A 25,082-nucleotide genomic window follows, 5' to 3' on the forward strand; every position below is an offset into this window, starting at 1 on the left:
GATAAAGAACAAAAGTTTAAGAAGAAATACCATTAGGCTTCAATGCAATCCAGAGGCATTAGGAGGATTTGTCTGCTCCAATGACATAGACCACTGGATATTTTTTTAGTGGGTGGGCAGCCTTGAATGCACACAATTTTATGAAACTATAAATATTACTTGAATAGAAACAATTGGCTGAAACAATTCGTTTTGAGAGTACATATGATATTTTTAACAATATTCTATTTTTTTTAAAAAAAAAACCTGTTACCTGCCCAGAATTATGAATCTGAGATGGGCAGCCATATATTGTTTTGAAAAATGAACCGAGAGAATGAATGAATGAAATAATATATATATATGGAATCTGTCACTTTAATTGTTACATTAAAACATTTGTGAGAAACAACAAAGTATTTGAACTGAAATGCAGTAAAATAAAACCGAGGTTAACTTCATTTGAGCAATTATTGTTAAACCTAATCATTTCAAATATCTGAGTTCACTTGAAATGTAATTTAATAGGGTGTGTGACAGGTTGGAGGTGGTTAATGGTAAATATAAATTAGCCAGGACCTGGATAGCTCCTAAAACCCATGCATTGTATAGTCATTTAAAATCCAAAGGATCAGGAGTTCAATCCCCAGTACAAGATTGCACAGAGTAAACATCTTGCTACCTGCATCTGAGGTGTCCCAATAAAGGATCAAATTGGTAGTGCGGTGATGCTTGATGGCCATTGTAACTGAAACCACCATGCAGAATAAACTGTGTAAAGATAATGAAATTCCCTTCTGGGGATGAGCTGAAAGTCATGTGATGCCCAGTGCATGGAAGCATGATGTAACAGCTGTATTTTTCTGCTCTGGGGGTTTAAGGAAAGGTGGCCTGATTATACCATTCTAATTCAAGACAGCTTCTAAATAATTCCCCCAAAACCTCCTATTTTGGAATAGATCAAGATGCTTTTTAAAATGGGCTTTACCAATATGCTAATCCTTTGGGATGCGTTTAAGGCATTTACTTAGAGATCCTTTATTACTATTGCCTTTGCAAAAAAGAGATTTTAAGATTTTAATCTTATACAGTTGGAAAAGATGATTAAAGACTCACTTTTGCCTTATGCTAGAAATACCGTCCCCCCCCCCAATGAATTCTATCAAGTTTTTATAGCAGCTAAAATTAAATTGGGGCTACCATTTTTAGAAAAATCTGAATATTTGATGAAATACTGTATTTTAATCAGATTTATGGGGAATCAAGAGAGAAAGCTGGAAAAGTATTGTTTCACTGATTGAAACAACACAATTTTATATTAGTTATTACCAGTTTCATTATTTTTACACTCAGATATATATATGTATATATATATATTGGAGACATCACTAACTCTGCAGCAAACTATAAATTTCAAATGTAAGAGATCTCAGAGGAAGAAAAACAGCACACCTATTGATTTTGTAAGAAGTTATAGGGACAATTCAATCAATGAAACTGAGGAAAGCCCTGGATCTAATGGATTTTTAGTTGAATGGTTTACAATTTTTCTAGATGTATCAGAAAACCTATATTGGTAGAAATTCACAATCAACCAATTAATCTTTCTATATTCCCTCTACTTTTATAAATTTCATTTTAGGAAGTCTATGTTATGGAAATATTAAAAAGCCTGAAAAAGAAATGTGTAAGCATTTATCTTAACGCTAAAATATTAATTGCAACACTAGCTATGAGGCTATATAGAAAATGAAATTGTGGATAATTCACACATGTCAATTGGTATTTATAAAAAGTAAACACACATTTGATAAAATTTATTTGACAACTTATGTTTTGGAAATAAAACATGGAAAAACACAATTGAAAGTGACCTTGGAGGTCTTCTAGTCCAATATCCTGCTCAAGCATAAATCATATTAGACCAGACCAGACCATAAATTATCATGGCAGATAATTTAGAACAGGATTTTCTAACCTTGTGGGACACTGAAAAGACATTTAATACAGTTCAGAGAGGACTTGTAACAAGGAGATATAGATTTCTATCATCTTTTGTTCACTGGGTTACAAAATACCAAATGGAGTTTTTCTTAACCACCAAGCAATTTTGTGGTATCCCGAGGAAACCCCTTGCGTTCTTTAATCCTTAATTTAATTATTGAAACTTTAGACAGTCTCAAAACATTAAGCATGTAAGGCATATGATAGTGAATCTAAACTACTTTACACAGTGGTGAAATCTAAATTTCTTTCATACCAGTTTTGTGGGCGTGGCTTGGTGGGCATGGCTTGGTGGGGGGGTCATGTGACTGGATGGGCATGGCTTTGTGACTGGGGGATCAAAAGACAGAAACTCACTAACAATGTCCTGCTGGAGCAAGGCTGGACTAGATGACCTCCAGGTCCCTTCCAGCCCTGGATTATCCTCTGAAGCTATGTCTAGTGCCAATTTGTAGTCCTTCCTTCCTCTCCTTTTTCCTCCCTCCTTTCCTCCTTCCCTCCCTCCCTCCCTCTCTCTCTGTCTCTCTCTCAAACGAACGCCCCACCCACCCCCATTTTTTGCCTACATCCTCCATTTTTTGCTTAGCAGGCTTCAGCTTTTTTACCTTTTAAAAAATGCTTTTAAACGTTAAAAAAAAAAGCCTCTGATGATCAGGCACCTCAGCTGGGATCGTCAGAGCCTTGTTTTAACACTTTAAAAGCATTTTTTTCAACCTCTTCAGTCGAAGAGGTTTTTAAAATTGCTTTTAAAAGTTAAAAAAAAAGGCTCTGATGATTGCGTGGCTCAGCTGGGCATGGGGTGGGGAGGGATTTTTGCTACCAGTTCTCTGAATTACCCGCTGCCATTGCTACCAGATCAGTTGATCTGGTCCGAACTGGGAACATTTCACCCCTGACTTTACATGACAATGATAGAATTGGCCAATGGCCAATTAGGGTAGGTTTGAAATATCATTATTGACGTTGTATAGCAATATAGTTTATACTCCTGTCAGACTACTAATTGGAAACAATTTAATGTGCTGCATTTGCGTTTTATGATAAATGTAGACAAGGAATTAGAATTTATATTTTTTTCCTGCTTTTCTCATAACAAACTATAGGAGAAAAGAGATCCAGTTTTCTAACTTTTATTCCAGATTCTGTAATTGTCAATTCAGACTATTTTTTACAACAATTGGCTAGTCTATGCATATACCTATTAGGAATGATTAAATAAGGATTCCTTTTCTAGATACCCTTTGAGAAACTTACTTCACAAGAAGCCAAGGACTTAATTTCTTTAATAAGAACAAGATTGCATTGTAGCACCTAAATCTTGATGACCAGAAAAATTTGAAGTACCATATATTTTGGGGGAAGTCTCTTTTCTAGTGCTGAATGATATCAGCAAAGGTTTATTCATTCTTCCCTCTTTGGACACTAGAAAACTGATTGGAAGACTAAGATGGGAACTGACTCATTATTTCACTACTACTTGTTATTTTTTAATCTCTCTCTAAAAGTTTAAAACTGCTGCTTTCATGCAACCTTTTTTACTTTTTTCTCCCATTACTATCTTTCCAGATCGTATTAGCAGCAGTAGTGCTAAAGAACATGAGTTGTTGCTATTATCATCTTTGATCTTGAGAAGATATTCCTTCTAGAATCTTCCAGCCAAGAAGTTCCTGACATTTAATTACAACTGCAGATAGTTTTTTAGAAGAACAAATTAGTTTACTTTTTAAACAGATCATTTTGCAAGATTACAGATGTCAAAAGGAAATTTCTAATTTCCTATTCTTCTCTAATTAAGCATCTGTTTTCTTCTCCCTGCAGCCTTTCTCCATTTCCTAACATCATCTGTAACCAGCTTTTCCCTACCATTTTCCATAGACAAAACAATCCAGTCCCATTATTTTGTATTTTAAAGATTGTTAAGGAAGGAGAGGCATTGCTAGGGAAAGCAGAACATTCTGGGGTGGAATTTCGAGGCAAAGAGTAAGAATACCTTTGAAATCTGTAGTTTAATATAGGTAATTGCTTATTTGAACTTCACAGGTGATGGTGGAGCAATATTCAGTTTACAGACAAAGACATGCAACTAACTCATTGAAAATTGTAATTTGTGCTATTAGTTGTTTTTAATTATTAGTACCCCACCTTTATTATTTTTACAACTAACTCAAGGCGGCAAACATATACAACACATCTTCCAACTCCTGTTTTCCCCACAACAACAACCCTGTGAGGTGGGTTAATCTAAGACAGAGTGATTGGCTCAAAATCACCTAATTTGCCTTCATGGCTAAGGCGGCACTTGAATTCATGCTCTCCTGCTTTCTAATCTGGTGCCTTAACCACTAGACCAAACTATTCTGGTGAATGTAGGTTAGAGGACACACCAGTATTTATTGGATGAAAAATGGAAAGTACTTTGCATATTTTTTGAGATACTTTCTGGTTAGAATAAATTATTTTTGTTTATTTAGCTCAGCAATTCTTGTGGATCTTTAATCTGATGAACAAGTAAGCTTATGCTGCTTCTGTTGCTTCAGAAAACTGAGTAATTTTAGATTTTAGGCAAGCGTCAGCAATATTTCTGTTGCCAAGATCCCATTTTTTTCAAAAGCCGAAGGCGTCCATCACATGACGGAAAGGCCTGATGCTGGAATTACATTTTTTTCTTTCCAAAACTCAAGCGATTAGTAATTTTGCAAGATAAAACTCAAATATGATTTGACATATGCACAGAAATAAAATGTTTTACAAAGAAAGAATCATACCTTTTTCTCCAATTGAGGTAACTGTAACTGGAGGAAAAACAAAACGCGAGGTGAGTCAATTTTAGAAATCAAGCACATTACTAAAACACAATGTATTCAAACATATTAAGTTAATGGAAGGGAACGTGCATTTTGTTGTTCTCCACTCCAAAAAAAACCTATTTATTTACATAGGTAATTACAAAACAATTGAAGGATGGTGCCCATTTTTCCCTGGGGAAATGACGGAATTTTTTTGTTTGCCTGCCACTGGCAAACAATTCCTCATTTGTCTGTCCATAGCATGTATGCTTCTGACAAACAAACATGCTGAATCGGTAGTTCCTTCAATTGTGTTTCTTTCATGCTTCCTTCAAGAGATGAAGATTAGGAAACTGAAATGATGAAAGTTATATAATGGCAGCAGACAAAAATTCAGACACAGGACACCGTTTTAAATGATCACATCACAGCTTAATCAACTGAAATGACAACAAATCTAAGACTTCTCCCAGCTCCATCTTACTTGGTGTGCAATAATCAGTTATAATTTCCTCTTTAAAAATGTTAGATTTTTATTTCACTGATCAGCAAGAGTTCAAGCTGGCATAAACTACACTGCCTGCTCCAATTTTTCCACACAACCACCTTGGGAGGAAGCTTGGGAGGAAGAAAAATAGTCTAAAGATACCCACTAAGTTTTCATGCCTGAGAATGGACTTGCATCTCCCTGGACCCAGCATAGACCTTTAATCCTTGCACCAGACTATGGTTTTCAGATTCAGAATAGCCTAATATTTTAAGTGGATTTCAGATGTCACACTGTCTTTCCCTAAAAAAGTTTGAAGAGCTGAATTAAGCACCCAAGCTTTATTAGGGCAAAATGATGAAAAATGATATTCATGCCTTTCATTTTTTGGTCTGTGGGGAATCTCTCAGTGAGTCATTATAAGATATTTTGAAAAATAATACAACAATGGGTTTGTAATCTGGTATTTACTAGTAATTGTATATATTCCTGGATAAGCCTATCTGTGGATAAACCAGCTCTTGAAGTTTGAACCAAATACCATGAAAAATACACCACCAGCAGATAAGCTGACTCAAAATTTTCATACGCCTTAATTTTTACAATTGTCCTATCTGTGTATTTTTCATGGTATTTTGGTTAAAAAAAATTGAGAGCTGGTTTATTTATAGGTGGTCTTATCTGCAAGTATATGTGAATAATTTTAAAAAGTATTATTGATAATACTTTTTATTATCAGTATTGGTGGTGCAGTGGTTAGAATGAAGTATTGCAGGCTGACTCTGCCCACTGCCAGGAGTTTGATCCTGACAGGCTCAAGGTTTCTTAGCCTTCCATCTTCTTGAGGTTGGTAAAATGAGGTCTCAGATTGTTGGGGGCAATATGCTGACTCTGTAAAGCACTCAGAAAGTGGTGTAAAGCACTATAAATCAGTATGTAAGTATCAGTATTTAAGTGCTATTGCTATAATCATTAATTTTCTTTCCTTTAAATTTATCTGAATGGAAATAGGTAGAATGGTACTGAATAGAATCAACTTTATATTTGGGTACACAATGAAAATAATTGAAACATTAATTGGTATGTTTAATATTTAGTCTTTAAATTAACACTCATATTCAATACGAAGTTTAAATACAGCTAATTCTAATGTTGTATTATTTGCTTGATAGCTTAATCCCATTTATGGCTATTCAAAACTTAATATCTGCAAGCTCAGTGTAGCTTAACTCCACTGGATATAGGAGCTCTTAAATAACGTTTCCTTCTCAGATAATGATACCATCTTAGTTCAGCCTCAAAGAATACAATGGCATTTGAAAAGTAAAACAGAAAATTCTACATTAGACCCACTGTGCTGTGAATAATAAAATATAATAATTGTTGTTGTTAGTTGCGAAGTTGTGCCCGCCCATCCGACCCATAAAATATAGTAATAGTAATACAAATTCTAATAAAGATTTTTATCCTGCCTTTATTACTTCATAAGTAACTCATAGCAGATCTAACACCTCTCCTTCTCCTATTTTTTTCCACAGCAATAACCTTGTGAGCTGGATTAGACTAAAAGAGAGAGGTCACCCAACTAGCTTTGTGGTTTGTGTGTGTGTGTTGGGGCCTGATGCCACTCAAGTTTTTCAATATTTTGTGTCTGTACTATTATTTAGGGGGGAGGGGGTCCCCTGGCTATAAGACACTAAAATTCTTAGATTGAAGCAGGATATACATTTTACCTCACAACGCATTTTTAAGCCAAAGACAATATTAGCCAGAAGTTGCCATCTACTGCAACAGGGATCCTAAATGCAGTAAGTTACGATTTAACAGTTCCCTGATTTACCAGTTTGGATTGCAATTGGCAGTATTTGCATTCAGATATCTTTCCAAAATAACAGACTGTGGTATTTGAAGTAACCCGGACAGTTCATGTACATGTTTGTTATGTCGCTTCCATATCAAAGAACACAAATTATATATTTACATTCAACTGACATTAAATGACAGATATGAATAGCAGCAACTTGTCATTAATAAACATTCAGGAAAAACAATTTACCATGGTCTTTCCTTTTAATCCGCCATTCTCCATCCCATCCCTATGACTGTGAAGAGTAATGTCTGGGGTCTTTTTTTTTTTTATTTGCATTTATATCCCGCCCTTCTCTGAAGACTCAGGGCGGCTTACACTATTGATGAGAGCAAGTCTTAACTTGCTCTCATCAATAGCAGAGTTACCTTGTGGTAAGATGGGTGGCCAATAAATTTAATAAACAGATAAATAAATAAAAAGGTGACCTTTAACTTTGTAGTAGCATCAGGTCCAATAGGTGACTAAGTCATTATAATACAAAATACTATGTACACTATTTGAGAGGCAAAGCAGCCAAGTGACATTGTACAATGAAGAAAATGTCACTACCATCCCCATCTGGCATCTACCTGCACAGAGATAGGAATAAATCTCTCCTAGTGACAAAATAATGCCTCTCCGGATATGATTGAAATGTACTTCACCACCAGCCTCCAACCCACCTGATCAATTGTGAATGATACTGGCAATTATATTTTAGCTGTTTTTGGAAAACTAAATGTTGATTAACACCTTGCCTAGAGCATTTTGTTGGCTCTTCTTCTCTCTTGAAAAGAGGGATACAAATACAAATTGCTTAATAGATTTCAGTGAGGTTTACAATGGAGACTATCTTGAGGATTGAGCCTTTTATGAGCCTTCAAATTCAAAATGGATTGAAGCCAGCAATGCTATTGTGAAAACCTTGGCATCTTTTTTACCCATCCTGAATCATCTATACTCCATGTGTTGGTACTAATAAGTTCTGATTTATTTTATAACAACAACTTATTTTGGAAATTCAAGCTTTTGGCTGGGTCATTGATTATTTCTAGGAATAATTAAAAGCATTCCAAGTTGCTCAGAAACCTGTCATTTTTACATCTCTTTCATTATGATAGTTTTTGGTTTTTTCCTTTATAATTTACATGTGTGCGTGTGTACGTGTGAGTGTATGTATAAAAATATATGCCATTTATAGAAGGAAAGTATTATTTTTGTTTGAATCTGACGTTATCTTATCTTTCAATTTGAAGTTGAATGAGTTTGTTTGAGCAAATGATTGCTACTTGGAGCTTGCTTTCAAATTATGTAGGAATAATTTCTAGTATGATGCTGAGATCACACAACTTCCCATAGCATTCCCCACATACAATCTGAGCAGCATGCCACACAATACTTTAGGAACATTTGGAGAAACAAGTTTTCTATTTCAAAACACTTTGGGTGAGGATATATAGCAAACTGGAATCCTTAGTTATAAATATGGATGGAGACAGTGGTGGGTTTAAAAAATGTTTACTACTGGTTCTGAGGGCATGGTATGGCTTGGTGGGCGTGACAGGGGAAGGATACTGCAAATCCCCATTTCCTCCTGATCACCTGGGACTTAGGAGGCAAAGAATAGATGGGGGCAGGGCCAGTCAGAATTTTTACTACTGGTTCTTCAAACTACTTGCAATTTTCACTACCGGTTCTCCAGAACTGGTCAGAACCTGCTGAAACCCACCTCTGGATGGAGACCCAGGGATTCCAAGCAGAAGAGTTTTGAGTAAGATTGTAAGAGTGTTTTATGAAAAAGAGAATGGAAAAAAGGCTGGAAACTAAAGGAAGCCAGCAGGAATTCAAAGGTAGGGAGGAGTGAAAAGGCACTAGGGCAGGGGTGTCAAACTGGTGGCCGGCAGGCCAGATGGGTCATGCACAAGCCATGCCCACCCCAGCTCTGCAAAGTGGCAAAACGTCACAAAACAGCAATGTGACACAGTAAGTTTGACACCCGTGCACTAGGGAGATGGTAAATTGGGAGAACCATATGAAATGATAACTGGGAGCACAGGAAAGGAAGAAGAAAGATGGAATAATATGCCCCAATCGTGCCCTATTTATCCTGTGAAATCCTTCCAAAGCTCCTTTAAGTTTTCCAGCCCAGAGTCAAAACAAATATTCCAAATATTGTTTTTGCTGAATCACAGCTGATCTGGAATGACTTGCCAAAACTTCCAAGTGAAAAACAATTTGTTTGGGGTTCAAAGCCAAAATAATGTTCATTTTTGTGCATATCCCTACAACTATGTTGTATGAAAATACATAATTAACAAATTACTGCTAACAAAAGAAAATGGGAAAATAATTATCAAAAAATTGCAATTGTGTAAAGCACTATAAAGTGTACTTTACATACTGTAAAAGTGAATATTGGGATTATCCAGATAACCTGTGGCCTGCCGGATTATCGTTCCCATAACTAAAGAGAGAAACAGAATGATCACAGGTGAGCAAAAAAGCAGTGACAGTGGGAACAACTTCCAGTTGGCTTCCCTATTGAGTTTCCTTGGGGAAAACTGGCAGGGAGCATTGGAAATTTCCCTTCCCTTTCTCACTCCTCTAATTCCTGCTAGCTCCCCTATTTACTTTGCTTGTGGGAAGCATGGATAAAGTCAGTGGGAAAGCCAACAGGAATCTGCAAGTCCAAGAGAGGGTATGAGGCAGGGATGGGTTCTACTTACCTTTACTACCGTTTTACATCATGCCCGCCCACGCACATGCTTGCTCTCCTCACGCTCTTTTGCGCATGCGCAGAAGCTTCTGCACATGCACAGAAGAGTTTTGATGACGTTTGGGTCAGTGGGCAGAGCCTCCCATCAGTTCTACTACCCGTTCTATAGAACCGGTCCAAACCGGGGGCAATCCACCACTGGTATGAGGTGCTCAAGAGATGCTGTTAAAAGTCAGGGAGGGAACATGGGTTGGAAAGGATACACAGAAGGGCGCATGGGAAATGTTATGCAGGTTGGGAAGGGTGCATGTGAGGCAGCATGGTCAGGATGAGTGCATGGGGATCTCAGGGATATGTGAGAGGTGCTTTGAATATAAGGCATTGTACTGAGCATAATCCTCTCTTGGCTGGGAAATATAATGTGGCTTCTAAGCAATCTGTATCTGGTTTTCAAGGTTCCTTATATATTGATCACTAGCTCTTCCTCAAGAAACCATTAACTTCCATAAACTGTATTTAGTGTCTGCTAAAAATGGAATTTCACCAAGCCTGAATGGGAAAACAACTATCAATCTTTAATCTTCTTACCAGGCAGGCTCAGCACAATTAGGATTGCATGAGCCCAAACTAAAGTCATTAGAAGAACATGAGTCTCTTCAGCTGATAAGGTGCTTTTTTGAAGTGGCTACCATAATATACTGCACAAGCTACTGAATCATCTCCTCTTGACATAGCCAAATGAACTAGCACAGTATATTTGGAATGCTGCCATGCCTAGAGTAAGCACTGCTGATTCAAGAATCTATCCACACTGATGCTTCCTCTTCCTCTGGCACTGTAAACTTTACTGATTCACTTCCCAGAGAAAAGCAACCAGTTAGCTACCTCCCTTTCTACTCTTTTAGATGCTCAACAATCAACCTTCTTTTGCACTAATCTTTGCTACCATTTCTTACAACGTACAACACCCTCCTTCATTTGCTATCTTGACTTTAATTTTGTCCAGAATAATTAGAACAGGTATGTGCTTTTTCCAATCTTGAAAATGCTCCACTAATAATGTGCTTTTGCAATAATAAAATGATAAATATTTGGAATGGAAGAACATCTATGGAGATTCTCAATCATCCAGGTTATGGTTGTCCTAAAGGTGCTTTTAAAAAGACAACTGGACTTTGTTTTTTTCCTTGAAAACATTTTGCTTCTCATCCAAGAAGCTTTTTCAGTTTCTCACGAACTGAAGAAGCTTCTTGAGTGAGAAGTGAAACAATTTCAAGGGGAAAAAAAGCAAGATAATACAATTGCCTTTTGAAAAGCTCCTTTGGTACATTTGGGATGAGACTTAATAAAAAAGCACAAGGATATTTTACCATGATCCTAATTAGCTAAGTTAAAGAAGAAGCCTAAATAAATTGGCCTAAAATTTCTTGTCCTAATTGTCAATCTCTAATCCACGCTATGCTACCATCAAATGGAATCATCTATGATGAAATGCAGCCATCTCCCTCCTGGGAATCCAGGCTACATTCCACCACAGTTCCCTCTATACTATTTGCAGGATATGTTAGGGAAAGGAATTGGTCAATCCCTCAAACATTGCCACCTGGCAGGAAATTACCACTCTCCTTAATGTGGGCTGGGAATGGGCAACACACATATTTTTACAGAGGATTCTTTAGCTGCCCAAAGAAGAATGGCTCTGGGGACAGGGGCTAGAGATGTAATGTAGCCAACAGACACTGAGATTATCCCAACCATCATATGACTGGGGTATTGGCCAAATGGCTCCTGTTCAATGGTGAAATGCAGCTGGTTCTATCCGGCTCGGATGAACTAGTAGCGCCGGCGGTGGGAGGCTCCGCCCACCTGCCTGGACATCATCACATCCTGTTTTTGACCCACTGCGCATGCGCAGAAGTTCTGTACATGTGTGGAGGTATGCACGAGCATAGCGTGCGCCCATGCGCACTTTCACATTTGAGAACTGGTAGCAAAGTTAAGTGGATTTCACCCCTGCTCCTGTTGGCTTGAAGGGAATTCACTAACTTTATACCAGAACAAGTAGAAGTTGAGGACAAGGCAATACAGACAATTTACTTTCGTGTTTTATTTTTATTTTACCAAAACATTTTATTAGTATGCAGGATGCATTCTGAATTACTCACAGTCTCTCTGATTATGGTGGGGATAATAACTCCAGTAAACACATAAATAAATAAAATAAGCACAGCAGAAAAAAAAGGCTCCAGTGCATGCATATGCTTTTGGCAAACCCGGGAAAGGCTAAAAGATTTATATCTCTCATGGTCGTAATAGTTCTCACTTAATGATCACAACTGAATCCAAAATTCCTAAGTCACTGTAGCTAAATGACAGAAACAGAGGTAAGTTTGTTCTGAATGCGGCTGACACAGGAACTAGAAGAAAACAGATTTCACACTACAGGGCCAGAGAATTCAACCCCAAGGTCTAATTAGGCAATCATGTGAGATACTGGAGGTTATTTTAAGTGCTGTTTGGCTCAGTTTTATATTTTTTAGCCTATTTGCTCAGATTGATTGTAAATTATTAAGCACTAATATTAAAATGAAGATCACATTGCCATGTGATTTATTGCAATTAAACTCTTTCTAATCTGGGGTCTCCAAACTTGGCAACTATAAGAATTGTGGACTTCAACTCCCAGAATACCCATGTTGGCTGGGAAATTCTGGGAAGTGAAGTCCACAAGTCTTAGAATTGCCAGGTTGGAGACCCCTGTATTAATCTTTAGTTTGATGTTTGTATTAAAAAAACTGCCTTTTTTATTATTTAAAGTTTGGTTTGAAATCTCACCCCAAAAACTGCTGAGATCTGGTAACCTTGGGAGTGGGGGAAGAGAAAATTGGAGCCAATTATATATAATTTTTTTCCCAAGCAAGCACTGCCCACTTCAAATTCCAGAGGAGAATGCATCTCCCTATTCAAGGAATGGTGTTGTTGTTGTGTGAGTATTGTATATAAGAGAGAGGGCTAAATGAAATTATTTTGTGGAAGAGGCAAATAGCTCACTCGCTTTAAAATTCAGAGAAAGGATGTGAAAAGGATTTCCTGTGAAAGGGACTGGCAGGCTGATGTAGATATTGGTATAGACCAGGGGTAATCAACCTTTTTATACCTACCACCCACTTTGTATCTCCGTTAGTAGTAAAAAAATGTAACCGCCCACTGGTTCCACAGTAATGCGCCGTGTATCGTCGTCTGCGCATGCCTCTCGCACATTGTGGATTGGGTTTGGGGGGAGCACGCGCAGGCTACCAGCTCTACTTGTCTGTTACAGCTGGGTGTGGGGGGAGATGCACAAGCTATTCTGGGACCAGGCTCTTTTGTTTGCAGTCGCACTATAGTGCCATTTAGTTTCACTTAAGTAATGTGACTAAACTTATGCGCGGGCAATACAAATAGTATTTTCAAAAATTTAAATTGTCACGGGGAATTTTATGAAAGCCTAATGAAAATGTTTTTAAATAATGCTATGAAATTTTTTTTAAAAGTCAATTGAATTAAAAAAAAGAAAAGTGTTTCAGTATCGGACAAAACCCCTACTGCCCACCATGAAAGCTGGAACACCCACTAATGGGCGGTAGGGACCAGGTTGACTACCACTGGTATAGACAATCCTGTTATGTCCCACTTGCTAAAACTATTCATTTCATTGGCAAAATATCAATCTATACTTAATCTATTATAAAACATTCATGATAAGTGTTCAAAATAAAATACAGTAGTAATCACAAACAGTCTGTAGATCTTTAGTTATCTAGAGAAGAGGTGGAGAACTATGGCCCCTTTATCACTTATAGACTTCAATTCCCAGAAATCCTCAGCCAGCATGACTGGTTCAGAAATTCTGGGAGTTGAAGTCCACAAGTCATAAAAGCGCCATAGTTCCCCACCCTTGATCTAGAGCAGGGGTGTCAAACTTGATTTCACTGAGGGCTGCATCAGGGTTGTGTTTGACCTTGGGGGAGGGGCTGGAGGCATGGCCAGGGTGGGCATGGCCAGTTCAACGTCACTCGTGTCAGGGCGCCTGTGGTGGCCCGAGCGCTCTGCCAGAGAAAACGGAGCTCTAGAGGACCAAGTGTTTTCGCTGGCAGAGGCACCGCTGCCGGGTCCTTTGCTGTTTCCAGGGTGCCCCCGTGGACCTTGAGTTTGACAACCCTGATCTAGATGAATTCATTTTTAATACGACATTATTAAATTTCAGCAAAATAAGAACCTATCTTGGGTCCCTGTTTTGCAAAGAATTCACATTAATCAATCTTTGCCTTGGATTCACAATCATATCAAAATGTCAAATACATATTATAAATTGGAGAGAATCCGATCATGGTTCATGTCACATAAAAGGATTTCTGACTGCCAGGAAATGAGAATAAAAAAACAAAGATAAGTTTCCCCTTTTATTAAAGGTCAGAATTTTTCTTCACAGTAACTTTGCTTAATCATTGCTATGTCTCAGAAGATGTGAAAATAAGTTTTTATCATTTTAAAGATCTCCAATAGAATATCTGCCTGGGGAAGGAAGAATCCTGACTTCTTAATGATAAGCTAGAAGACACAATGATACTAATTGTAATAGTGAAAAAGTATTTTTGCATAGCATGCTCACTGTCTCAAGTCTGTTCATTCAATATGGGTCAATAACATGGATGAGACAAATATATATATTTTAATTTCCTGAGATATGACTGCTAGGTAATAGAACTGTTTTAATTCTATCAATTTTAAATCAACCATAAATTTCTGCATACAGAAGCTTGTCAACATCTATTCTTGACACGTAATGTGCTTAATGCAAGATGGCAGAGCATATTTTCATGCTGAGGACTCAGCTTTAAAATAAAGGACTGGACTAAGTAACTTTCACTTTCCTTCCAAAATTAGCGTATCCAAAACTAAAACTATTCTAGTAAACAATGTCAATGTACACTACAATACTTACATTTGAAATGTAAGGGCATTGCAAATTTCCTGAGAGGACGAATCCTAGAATTCTAGGTATGTATCCAGCATGTGAATTTTGAGGGTTGTCTCAGCAAATTTTGAAATACTAGCTTGGATAAAGCTTTTGTACACAAAGCTTATACAGTGAAAATGTTTACTTCAAACATTAATTTCATACTACAGTACTTCCTTCTTTCTACTTAACTGCAACACAATTTAATATTTGCAATATCCAGGGCTATTCATATCTGTTCATATCATATCTTTCTGTTGTCTTCCTTAGCACAAAATGTAATCCAGATAACTTCATGAGGGCAAGGATAAGGTTGTTTTGTTTAAGAAGTCTTCTTTAGTACCATAAGCATAGACCAGGGGTGTCCAAACTTGGTCCCTTTAAGACTTGTGGACTTCAACTCCCAGAGTTCCTCAGCCAGCTTTGCTGGCTGAGGACTCTGGGAGTTGAAGTCCACAAGTCATAAAGCGCCATAGTTCCTCACCCTGATCTAGATGAATTCATTTTAATACGACATTATTAAATTTATACAGCCAAGAATGGAACCACATCTTATGTACCTATTGTAGAATTTGCAATCAAAATAGTGGGTAAATAAAAATAGTATCTACACTGGACTCTTTTGATCAAATTCAGGTCATTCGGAAGTCTTTTCAGTAAAAATCAAGTCAATCAATCTTGACCAACCATATGCTAGTTTCCTGAGGTTAATGAAATACATTTTTATTAAATTTATACAGCCAAGAATGGAACCACATCTTATCGAAATACCTATTGCAAACTAATTGGAACCGGATATGCAAAATGTTTTGCACAAGTAATATATTACAAGCTAGATTTAAGCATACTGATCCACTAAATCTCAAACCTAGGATCAGATCCTGCTTTAATACTTCGGTTTCTATATGGACTTTAATTTACATTTTCCTGTTTTAGATGTCATCAGAAAACTGTTTTGAAAAACCATAAAATGTTTGCAGAACCTGAGAAACATGTTAGATCACATATGGTCTGAGACCATTGTGTCTGAACATGGCTTAGATAGCAATTGTTTAGAGTTTCTTTGCATATAAAATCTACGTATGAAAAAAGGAGGGAGAGAGGTGGGGGGGAGGGAGAAAATATGAAAGTTATTCCAAGTTATTGGTTTCTGTGCATTTCTATGAAGAATCTGAATATTCTTTAAAATGTACCTAATCTCCTAAGAGATTCCTGAAAGTGTTTTAAACATTAGCTTATAATTAGTAGACCTCTGCATACTTGTCAAAACACTTTACTATATATTCTTCAAGGAGGATACCTGGTATATGTAAATTGCTACAACTGTAAATTAATCATCATGCAAGGGAAAGTCACTTTCATAAAAGCCTGAGTCCTGGTGACTTCAGGGCTACATTAATGTTTTAAAATCCAGAGCACATGAGCTCAGTTCAGTTGTTAAAATCACAGAACGTTTAAAGCACGAAGAAGACACTGCAAAAAAGAGTATCAATGCGTCAAAATTGAACATAGGGAGAATCCTCCTCTACTTTCAGCTTCAATATTTTCATCTGGTCACATACAGGATATTGAAAGTTGTATGCACAAGCTCTGTCTGCAATCTGTAACTTTGTGGTACCAAAGCATTAATTATCTATTTCTAATATTTTCAACAAAAGGATATACAGTTGTACAGTTTAAATCAAAACATGGAAGAATGTCAAAAAGGCGTTATTTAAGACCTCTTCTCTGTGCTTAGACTAATGTCCCTTTTGGATAACTATATAGAGCTACAACATTTGAATCATTCTGCAGAGCTCAAGAATTGATGCTAAGAGATGGTACTTAGAAACAAACCATTAATAGTGTTCAAAATGAGATAAGCTTTTAAACAATACTATTTCAAGATTTATACTGAAACTGCAAGGGGTTCAGCTTTGCTCAGGAAAAATAAGTTTTAGTACCTACTAGACCAGGGGTCTCCAAACCTGCCAACCTTAAGACTTGTGGACTTCAACTCCCAGAATTCCTTAGCCAGCAAAGCTCCCCCAAGGTCAAACACAACCCTGATGCGGCCCTCAATGAAATTAAGTTTGACACCACTGCTCTAGATCAAGGGTGGGGAACTATATGGGACTTTTATGACTTGTGGACTTCAACTCCCAGAATTCCTGAACCAATCATGCTGGCTGAGGAATTCTGGGAGTTGAAGTCCACAAGTCTTAAAGTTGGCAAGTTTGGAGACCCCTGTACTAGACAATCCGTAACCTGTTGGGACATTGTTACAGAGATATTTCTTTACCTAAATAGATAAACAGAATGACCACAGTGGGCAAAAAAATCAACGGGAGCAGGAGTAACTTCCAGGAATGACTTCCAGGTTCTGGTCTACTTCCCTGTTGAGTTTCCTAGTGGGAAAACCAGCAAGAAGCATCCATCCTTCCTTCTTTCCTTTCTTCCTTCCTTCCTTCCTTCCTTCCTTCCTTCCTTCCATTGATCCAATTTAAACTTTGTACCAGTTTCCTCCTTGACTTAATAAAAATAATACATGCCATACGGGTTGAGATGTGTGCATGAGGGTGTGTGAAAGGGCCAGCTTGGGATGGGAAGAGCACATAAGGCATGATGAAGGTCAGGAAGGGTGTGCAAGGATGCATAACAGATGCAGCGTGAGTTCTGAAGGCCCATAAGAGTACAGCATAGGTCTGGAAGGGTAGACTGGGATGAGTAAGAGGTGCCGCGCAGATTGAGGAGAAAATACAAGGAAAGCTGTAGCACGGGTGGAAGAGTGCAAGAAGTGTGCAAGAGCTGCAATATGAATCAAGAAGGGCAAGTGGATATGTGCAAGACATGCAATAAGGGTTGGAGTGCACAGAAGTGCAGAACAGGTCAGGAAGGGTGCTCTGGTATGCACCAATGAATGGGGAGGCACAAGTACACAGGAGTTAGGGAGGTTGCAAGTATGAGGGAGGCCTGCGGCTTCCCCATTGATATCACTGAAAAAACTTTATACAAGTAAAAATTTTGTTCAAAGGGAGGCTGGCATGGAACATAGGCAATTACAATTGAGTTCACACTTCCTGCAGAATTCCCTATTGACATGTGGGAAGTTGTCAGGGAATGTTGAAAATGTCTATCAAGTAACCGGAGCTGAAGCAGCCACCTCTCCAGACTTCATTCCAAAAGAAATACAGGGTCCTGCACATTCTGAAACGTTGTCTATTTGAGGTAACCACCATTTGGTTATAAAATGGTGGCCCTCTGATGCACTGTTTCCCACAATTGAACATTATAATCAGACAGTTTTAGTAAAATAGGGAAAGATCAATTTTTTAAAAAATCCATCTTTGATTTTCTTAAAACAAGTACTATAGTCCTATGTCACCTTTAGTTACGAATGGAGTTACATGTCCTATTGGTTAATTATGATTATTTGAAATATGATTAAGGGCTCTGAGACCAGTTACTACTATCCTTTCATCTTTTTGAATTGCTCTGGTTAACTGAATAAAATAGATAACTAAATCTGCAATCCATATCTACTTTCTTAGAAATAAGATTTATTGAACTGAGTGGGATTCCCCCCCCCAAGTAGATATGCATGCATTACAATTTTCATTGTTATTATCTTCAGCAATCACTTTTAATTACTTCCTAAAAAGTAGAAATTAGGGATTCCACCTAAATTTGCCTTGCCACACAAATCAAATCAATTCTATATTCACTCCAACTACTTTTGTATTTTTATTTGGAATGGGCCCTAAAATGAAGGGTTAATTAAAGATAACCTTTCCAGATCAACATGATAGTTCTGTATTACAATTTAATGAGCAATATCCAAAGAAACACAGGGAAGCATTACTATACAGATACTCTAAAGCAGTGTTTCTCAGCCTTGGCTGGGGAATTCTGGGAATTGTAGTCCATCTGTTTTAAAGTTGCCAAGCTTGAGAAACACTGCACTAAATTATTTCTCTTCCCAATCACCCTTTGGGACCCAAATTTTGTCTAGTTAAAGGTAAGTACATTTTGCCGTTAATCAAAACATTTATATTGTCTTCTCTGAGTGGCAGGCACATAATTAACCCAACAACAGTACAGAGAATCAACTACAGAATGGGCATTATATTCTCATTTCTGAATGTCGACTTAAACTTGCAGTAGGAATTCAAGAAATTAAACATGAAATACATCTTTTTTTTAAAAAAAAAATAGTGACTGCTCAAGGATTTTAGCACAGTCTGAAAATGAAGTGCAACACTTACAAACAGCACACCTCAGTTATCAAACCCAACCTCGGGATGAAAGACAGACTCTAGAAAGGATTTAATGCCCATGATTCAGAGAAAACAAACACTCAGCAATGCTACCAACACTTTCCTTGGAATACACCCCACTAATAAAGAAAGATTTACTTCAAAGATAAGGCGACCTAAGAGGCATTTTGCTCTTTCTTACAAACAAACACCCTGCTTGTACTTAAGTCAAAGGGTGACTTGCCTCATTTCAATTCCTCGCCTTAAACCGCAAGCCTTGATCCACATGAAGGATTCAAAAGAGACTGTCCGAGCTCGACAACACGACGATGGATTGCTAATTCTTCCAGATTAAAGCAAATGCCCAGGAGTAGTTTTAAACACGAGGTTTCCCGCCCCCCCCCCAACCCCACTTCTTCCCGTTCAGTCGTGTCCAAATCTCGGAGGTTACCTGAACAAAAAGTCTGCAGTGTTTTATGGCAAGGTGTTTTTTTTCTTCTTTTCTTCCAAAAGTGGTTTGCCATTGATTGTCCTCTTCCTGGGGCGGAGAGAAAGTGAGGCGGCAGGCAACAGGTTACACACACCCCCACCCAAACCTTTGAGAATTGAATCACCCCTGGACTTTTTTTGCGCAACAAGGGGGAAGCCGAAGAAGCCGGAAAGCCGACAAACTAAGTAATTTGGGGGAAAAGGAGAGCACCGCTTCCCTTCCCGCGGATCCCGCCTTTGAAAGCAACGCAGCGAAAGTGTGCCCTCCCCGGTTTATGGGGCAGCTTCTTCTTCCTCCTCCTCCTCCTCGTCCTCCGGGAAGGCGGAATCTCCCCGGCAGCGAAACCTCGTCGGCTTACTTACACACACAGAGCTCCACCACGTAGGCGTAATAGGACCAGGCCACGACCAAGGCGATGAAGACCACGGGCACCCACGCCAGCACCCTCTGGCAGCACTTGAGGACGTGCGACGGCGCCATCTTCCCCGCCGCTGAGCCGCCGCTACCGCCCGCAGGAGCCATCGGTGCCGCAGCCGCTTCTCCGCTCGCTTTCTCCGCTCGCCTCTGCGGCGATGCCTGCCGCCGGCCCCCGCCCTTCCTTGCCTTACGCTAAGGGGGCAGGGCCTGGGCGCGCCTGCCTTGCGCAGCGACTCCCGAGGACGGAGAAGGAAACGCGGCGAGCGTGAGGGAGAAAGCGGCGGGCAGCAGCAGCAGCAGCTCCCCGCCGCTAAGACTGCGGGAGTTGAGGGGGGTGGCGGCGGCGAGTGCGGGTCTTCTAGCTGCCTCGCCGCCGTGTCTTGACCGGAGCTCCGCTTTTTCTTCCCTGCCGCCCGGCCCTTCTTCTCACGTAGACCCGAATCGCCGCAAACAGCCCTGCCCTCACGGCTGAAGGAAAGAGGCGGCTCCTCTGCTCTATGCCTGGCCGGTCGCGGCGGGTAGTTCAGATGTTCTCGGACGCCATTCCCTTTGGGGACTGACCGAAGGGTGGAATTCCCCAAGAGCTGGGATCGGTTTCTTCTTCTTCCCCCCTCTTAACTCCACCCGTGGATCCCGCCCGGGAGTAAAAACCGCCATGAGCGATTCTAGTGCCTTCCTTGCAAGGGTGTTGTTCCTAGACACCCTAGACTAGCTTCAATAGTTCGGGATAAAAAGTCACAGGCAGGGTGGAAGGTCGAACTTGGCTGAGCCCTGGAGCTAAACTGACTTTAGATGACCAAATATATCACATTCGAATAATAAAGTCTATCAATCCCGCGTGGGTCACTTGGGAATTGTAGGCTAGATTGGGCTGTCAATGGGTGTGTGTCTGTGTGTAATCAAGAGCAAGGTTTCCGGCGACGTTGCGAGATGGCCATTTCGCCGTCTACCTCGATTTGTGAACGTGGGAAAAGGGCGAGGTCTCCGCGGGTGGCTACGCCTAGTTGGGCATGGCTTATCTTGACAGTTCAGTAGGATCAGCTCTGGGTGATACTCAAATAGGAGACCCGCTCTTAGGGCTGCATGCTCCTTTTAGGAAATGGGGTGGGGGGAATCTGCTTTTCATCCATGAATCCCACATGGCATAAATAGCCTTACCTCCCCTCCTATTTTTCATGTGAAGTTGTCAAGAAAACTTATTTGGATGCTTCATGAAGTTGGCAGGAGTTAACTTTAAGGTTATAACCAGTGCTGGGATTCAAGTAATTTTAACAACGGATTCTCTACCCTAATGATTTCTTCCAACAATCAGTCTGCCAAACTGCTCAGAAAGTTAACCGGTTCTCCTGAAGTGGGGCAAACTGGCTAAATCCCACTACTGGTTATGCCAGTTTGCTTTATGAAGGCAGAGTGGGTGACCGAAAGCTAAACATGTCAGGAATCATTTTCTCAAACCTGGACTTCTCAAAAGTGCCTGCAGCCAGTCCTGCTGTTAAGTAGAGTGAAACATTTGGAGGACAGAGCTGGTTTGGAAACCAACCTGGTTCTGTGACTGTTTTGTCTTGTGCTTCTGCAGTCATACTTGGTCAGAAGGTACAGAGTAAGATATGCCATCCAAACATACCGAAGTCCAGCTATCTCATCTGCTGCCTTTCAACTGGTACATCAGTCAGCTACTGTATTTGAAAGCGAAGGCATTTTGGTAGAAGCTAGGTTACCCTTTTTGTTTCGCAACACATAAAACATTTAATTCATCTGTATGAACTATAAAGATATAATTAAGCTTCATCTTCATAATTAACCCAAGATGTAGAACATGGTTCCACACAGTCATCTACTGATTAAAGTCTGTAACATTAGTGAATGATGAATCATACAAGCCTCTGCGGTGTGTTAGACCTGATATCAAAATAAATGTTGGCAACTGATAACCGCAGCCTATAAAATTTAAATATAAAACAACCCATTTTGCAGGGCTTAGAACCTGAGACAAAGTGGTGATCCAAGCAACTATGGCCACTGCTGTTTAAACTACTAAATCAATGACTTAAATTGTCTAAGGTATATTCAAATAATAGTGTGTGTACTGTTTTGTATTGCACCAATTCCCTTCCCCATCCCTCTGCATTCAGAAAAGGCATCAAAATTAATAATTTCAGTTTAAGCTTTTGAATTACATTAGTAAAAGTCTTATTTTGTTATTGCTATGAGAAATGTTGGTTCCAATTAGTTATGCTAATGTTTTAAATTATTTTTGTATTTATTTAGAACTGGAAGCCTTATATAGTTTATTTGGAAGGTAAAAATATTATTCATAATCACAATACTTTAACTTCATCCCATTATACGGTGTCAAGGATATTCTTGTGCAGTTTTTCAATCTCAGTAATTTTTAAGATGTGTGGACTTTTACTGCCAGGATTTGTCAAGTCAATTCTGTGCATTCCTCTAATCAAAATAAATTTTACCAGCACTTGGAATGCACTGAGGCTAACTGCAATAGATCATCATCCTGTTCCATCTCTCACTTCTTGTGTTTATTTAGCCAGGCTAAATTTGGTCTATTAATTTTAAAATTCTCCATACATTTGTTCAATTCAAGTAAAGGATGCGAGTATAATCATTCTTTACTGAGCTTACAAACTCAGATATCTTTCCAAAAATATTCATTTATTGTTATTTCTTTTGGCATACTCGCCTGCAATGCTATTATTGAAGAATGAGACAAGCTCCTCTTATAAAATGTGGTTTCTTATTATTGATCAGTTGGGTGATGTCTTAATAGAAATTTACAACCTGTTGAAATACCGTAGGATTTTTAAGAGCTGTATCAAGAGTGTCTACTTTCTCAGTATGTGGTTACCCTATAATCTTGGTCAACATTTTCATTTTGCAAAGAAGGGATGTGCTATGCTTTGTGGCTATACACATTACATATGTTGACATCTTCAACAAACTGTATCTTTTTCTGGGCTTATAACCTAAGCAATAACTGTAGGACTCCTGGGAAAATATATGTTTGAGCCAAGGACCTGCAGTATCATTATCCATGTCTACTTCTGAGCATCTTTTCAGCATCCTAAGAAACAGCAACATTCAAGGATCCTAAAAGATATTTATATACAAAATCCCACTGTAAGCATGTTATAGGAGTGCTTAAAAACTCATTGCTTTGGTTAAGGTTGCCATCATCACAAGAATTCAAAAAGACAAGGCGTAAAAGAGAGAAAATTAAAACCTATTTAACAATCCAAAGGGATTTAGGATTTCAGTTTCTATTTATAAACTATTTATATATTTATATATAAAACCAATATTATATTATATTGAACCATATATTTATATGTACCTTTGATCAGTGCCTAAGGGGTAGAATTATGAAAGTAATTTAGCAGTTATCTCATTATTTTAGAAATTGTCAATTTAATTTTTGCAAATACAAATTAACAAGGAAGGGAAGATAAAACACAAGGCTCCCCCTTGTGGGAGTTTGTTATTTATTTTCAAATATAGAGAATATACTTAAGATTTGCTTGCTTCAAATGCAAGCATAGAAAATGATCACTATGGGTCCAGTCCTTGAAACAGTTATTAAAACTTATGTAATAGATATTGAGTATGTATTCTCAGTGGCGGCTTTGCCTTTGGATGACTCTTTCTTTTGATATATAGCATGTCTTTCATCCTCTAGGCCTTTAGGAAGATGGTTAATATCTAGGTCTTCACCCTCAGCCTTCGGGCCAGAATGAATACAGCTCCCAATTTCTGGAGGAATAGTATTTCAGCCATGTTTGCCATTGTCTGCCTTTTTAACATGTTTTATTATATAAAAATACTATTTATACTTCCTTACACTTGCCAATCCCAGCTGAGTATCTAGTAATCCCATGATATTGTTTGGGTAGGTTAATTTTAATCTTCCAAATTATCTTTTCCATGCAGTCAATGAAAATAAAGGTTTTGGCTGCTTTTTCAGCTATAAATCAATGAAAACAATAGCAAGGCATTTAACTTCTGAAGAAAAGACATAACATCAAAACAATTACAAACTATGGAAAGAAATGTATCTCACTATTCTGAGTTCAGTCATTTCTCCTCTGCCTACTCTACTTTTCAATTTTTGTCTTGTCTGTCAAAATCTAGACTAAGACATCTAGTGTAGGGATTTAATGGGTTCTCTCCACTCCCAGCTTTTTATTCGCATTAATACACAATATAAAAAAGATTTATGCTTACCATTGAGTCACTGTGTCTCTACAGTTGCATTACATAGTCCTGAATTCAATGAAATACTATTTAAAAATGTACCTGGAAGCTTATGAGGGAAGACGTATTCTTGGCATCTGTTGTTGATTTTCAGGTATTGACTGTGGAAAAGAATTGTTTTCCCAACTATGCCTAGTATATTAGCTTAGTCTGTTCCTAGAAAATAAAAGCCTGATGTCTTCTGTCCAAGTTTTAATAATATTTTTCCCAGCTTGATGCCAGATTCAAATAGGTTGAAGTAAAAATCCTAGCATGAGTCATACTGACTGAAAATCATAAGGGCTGCAACTGAAGATGCATGCAAATGACCAGTGTCACCAACTCTTCTATGTAGACGTTGCAGATACTTTAGATCAGGGGTGTCTAACTGAAGGCCCGCGGGGTGCTTAAATCTGGCATAAGGGGCCGGCTTGAAAATAGCAAAGGACCGGCTTGCAGTGCCTCTGGCAGCCAAAATGGGACCTGGGAGGCTGCACACGCCCGCCCCCCATGCCCCATTTTTGGCCTGGATGACCTGCAGCACTCTACTGGCCAAAATGGGACACAGGGAGCCATATGCGGCTGACCATGCCCCATTTTGGCCAACAGGATGCTGCAGGAGTCATCCGTCCCGTCTCCCTGCTCCCCCTCCCCGCCGGCCCACAGAGAACATTGCTGATGTAGCCCTCGAAGAAATCCAGTGTGACACTCCTACTTTAGATGCTGCAGCTCGTCAGCATGCAGGCTTCCAACTGGAGTTGATCTGGGTGAGAATGTTCTCCCAGGTCTCAAAAGAAGATCTGGATAGAATTCTATGGACTGGTTTGGATTTGTGTTCTGAGTATTCCATGTTCTGTCTTCTCCACGTTCTATTA

At 38.8% G+C, this 25,082-nt stretch overlaps 1 protein-coding gene across 2 annotated transcripts in view; it reads right to left on the reverse strand.

Moving 5' to 3' along the window:
* Positions 1 to 20,067, reverse strand: part of ZDHHC20 (zinc finger DHHC-type palmitoyltransferase 20) — a 54,292-nt gene extending 34,225 nt beyond the window's left edge. The window contains exons 1-2 of one of the 2 annotated variants that reach the window (XM_058186338.1): positions 19,908 to 20,067; positions 4,749 to 4,775 (exon numbers count right to left, since the gene is read on the reverse strand). In XM_058186338.1, the coding sequence (XP_058042321.1) occupies positions 4,749 to 4,775; positions 19,908 to 20,067 (187 nt within the window). The remainder of the gene's footprint in view (positions 1 to 4,748; positions 4,776 to 19,907) is intronic. The other variant, XM_058186339.1, reaches the window with a different exon arrangement.
* Positions 20,068 to 25,082: the final 5,015 nt, after the last annotated feature.

The sequence above is a fragment of the Ahaetulla prasina genome, chromosome 5, assembly GCF_028640845.1.
Source record: "Ahaetulla prasina isolate Xishuangbanna chromosome 5, ASM2864084v1, whole genome shotgun sequence".
NCBI lineage: Eukaryota > Metazoa > Chordata > Lepidosauria > Squamata > Colubridae > Ahaetulla > Ahaetulla prasina.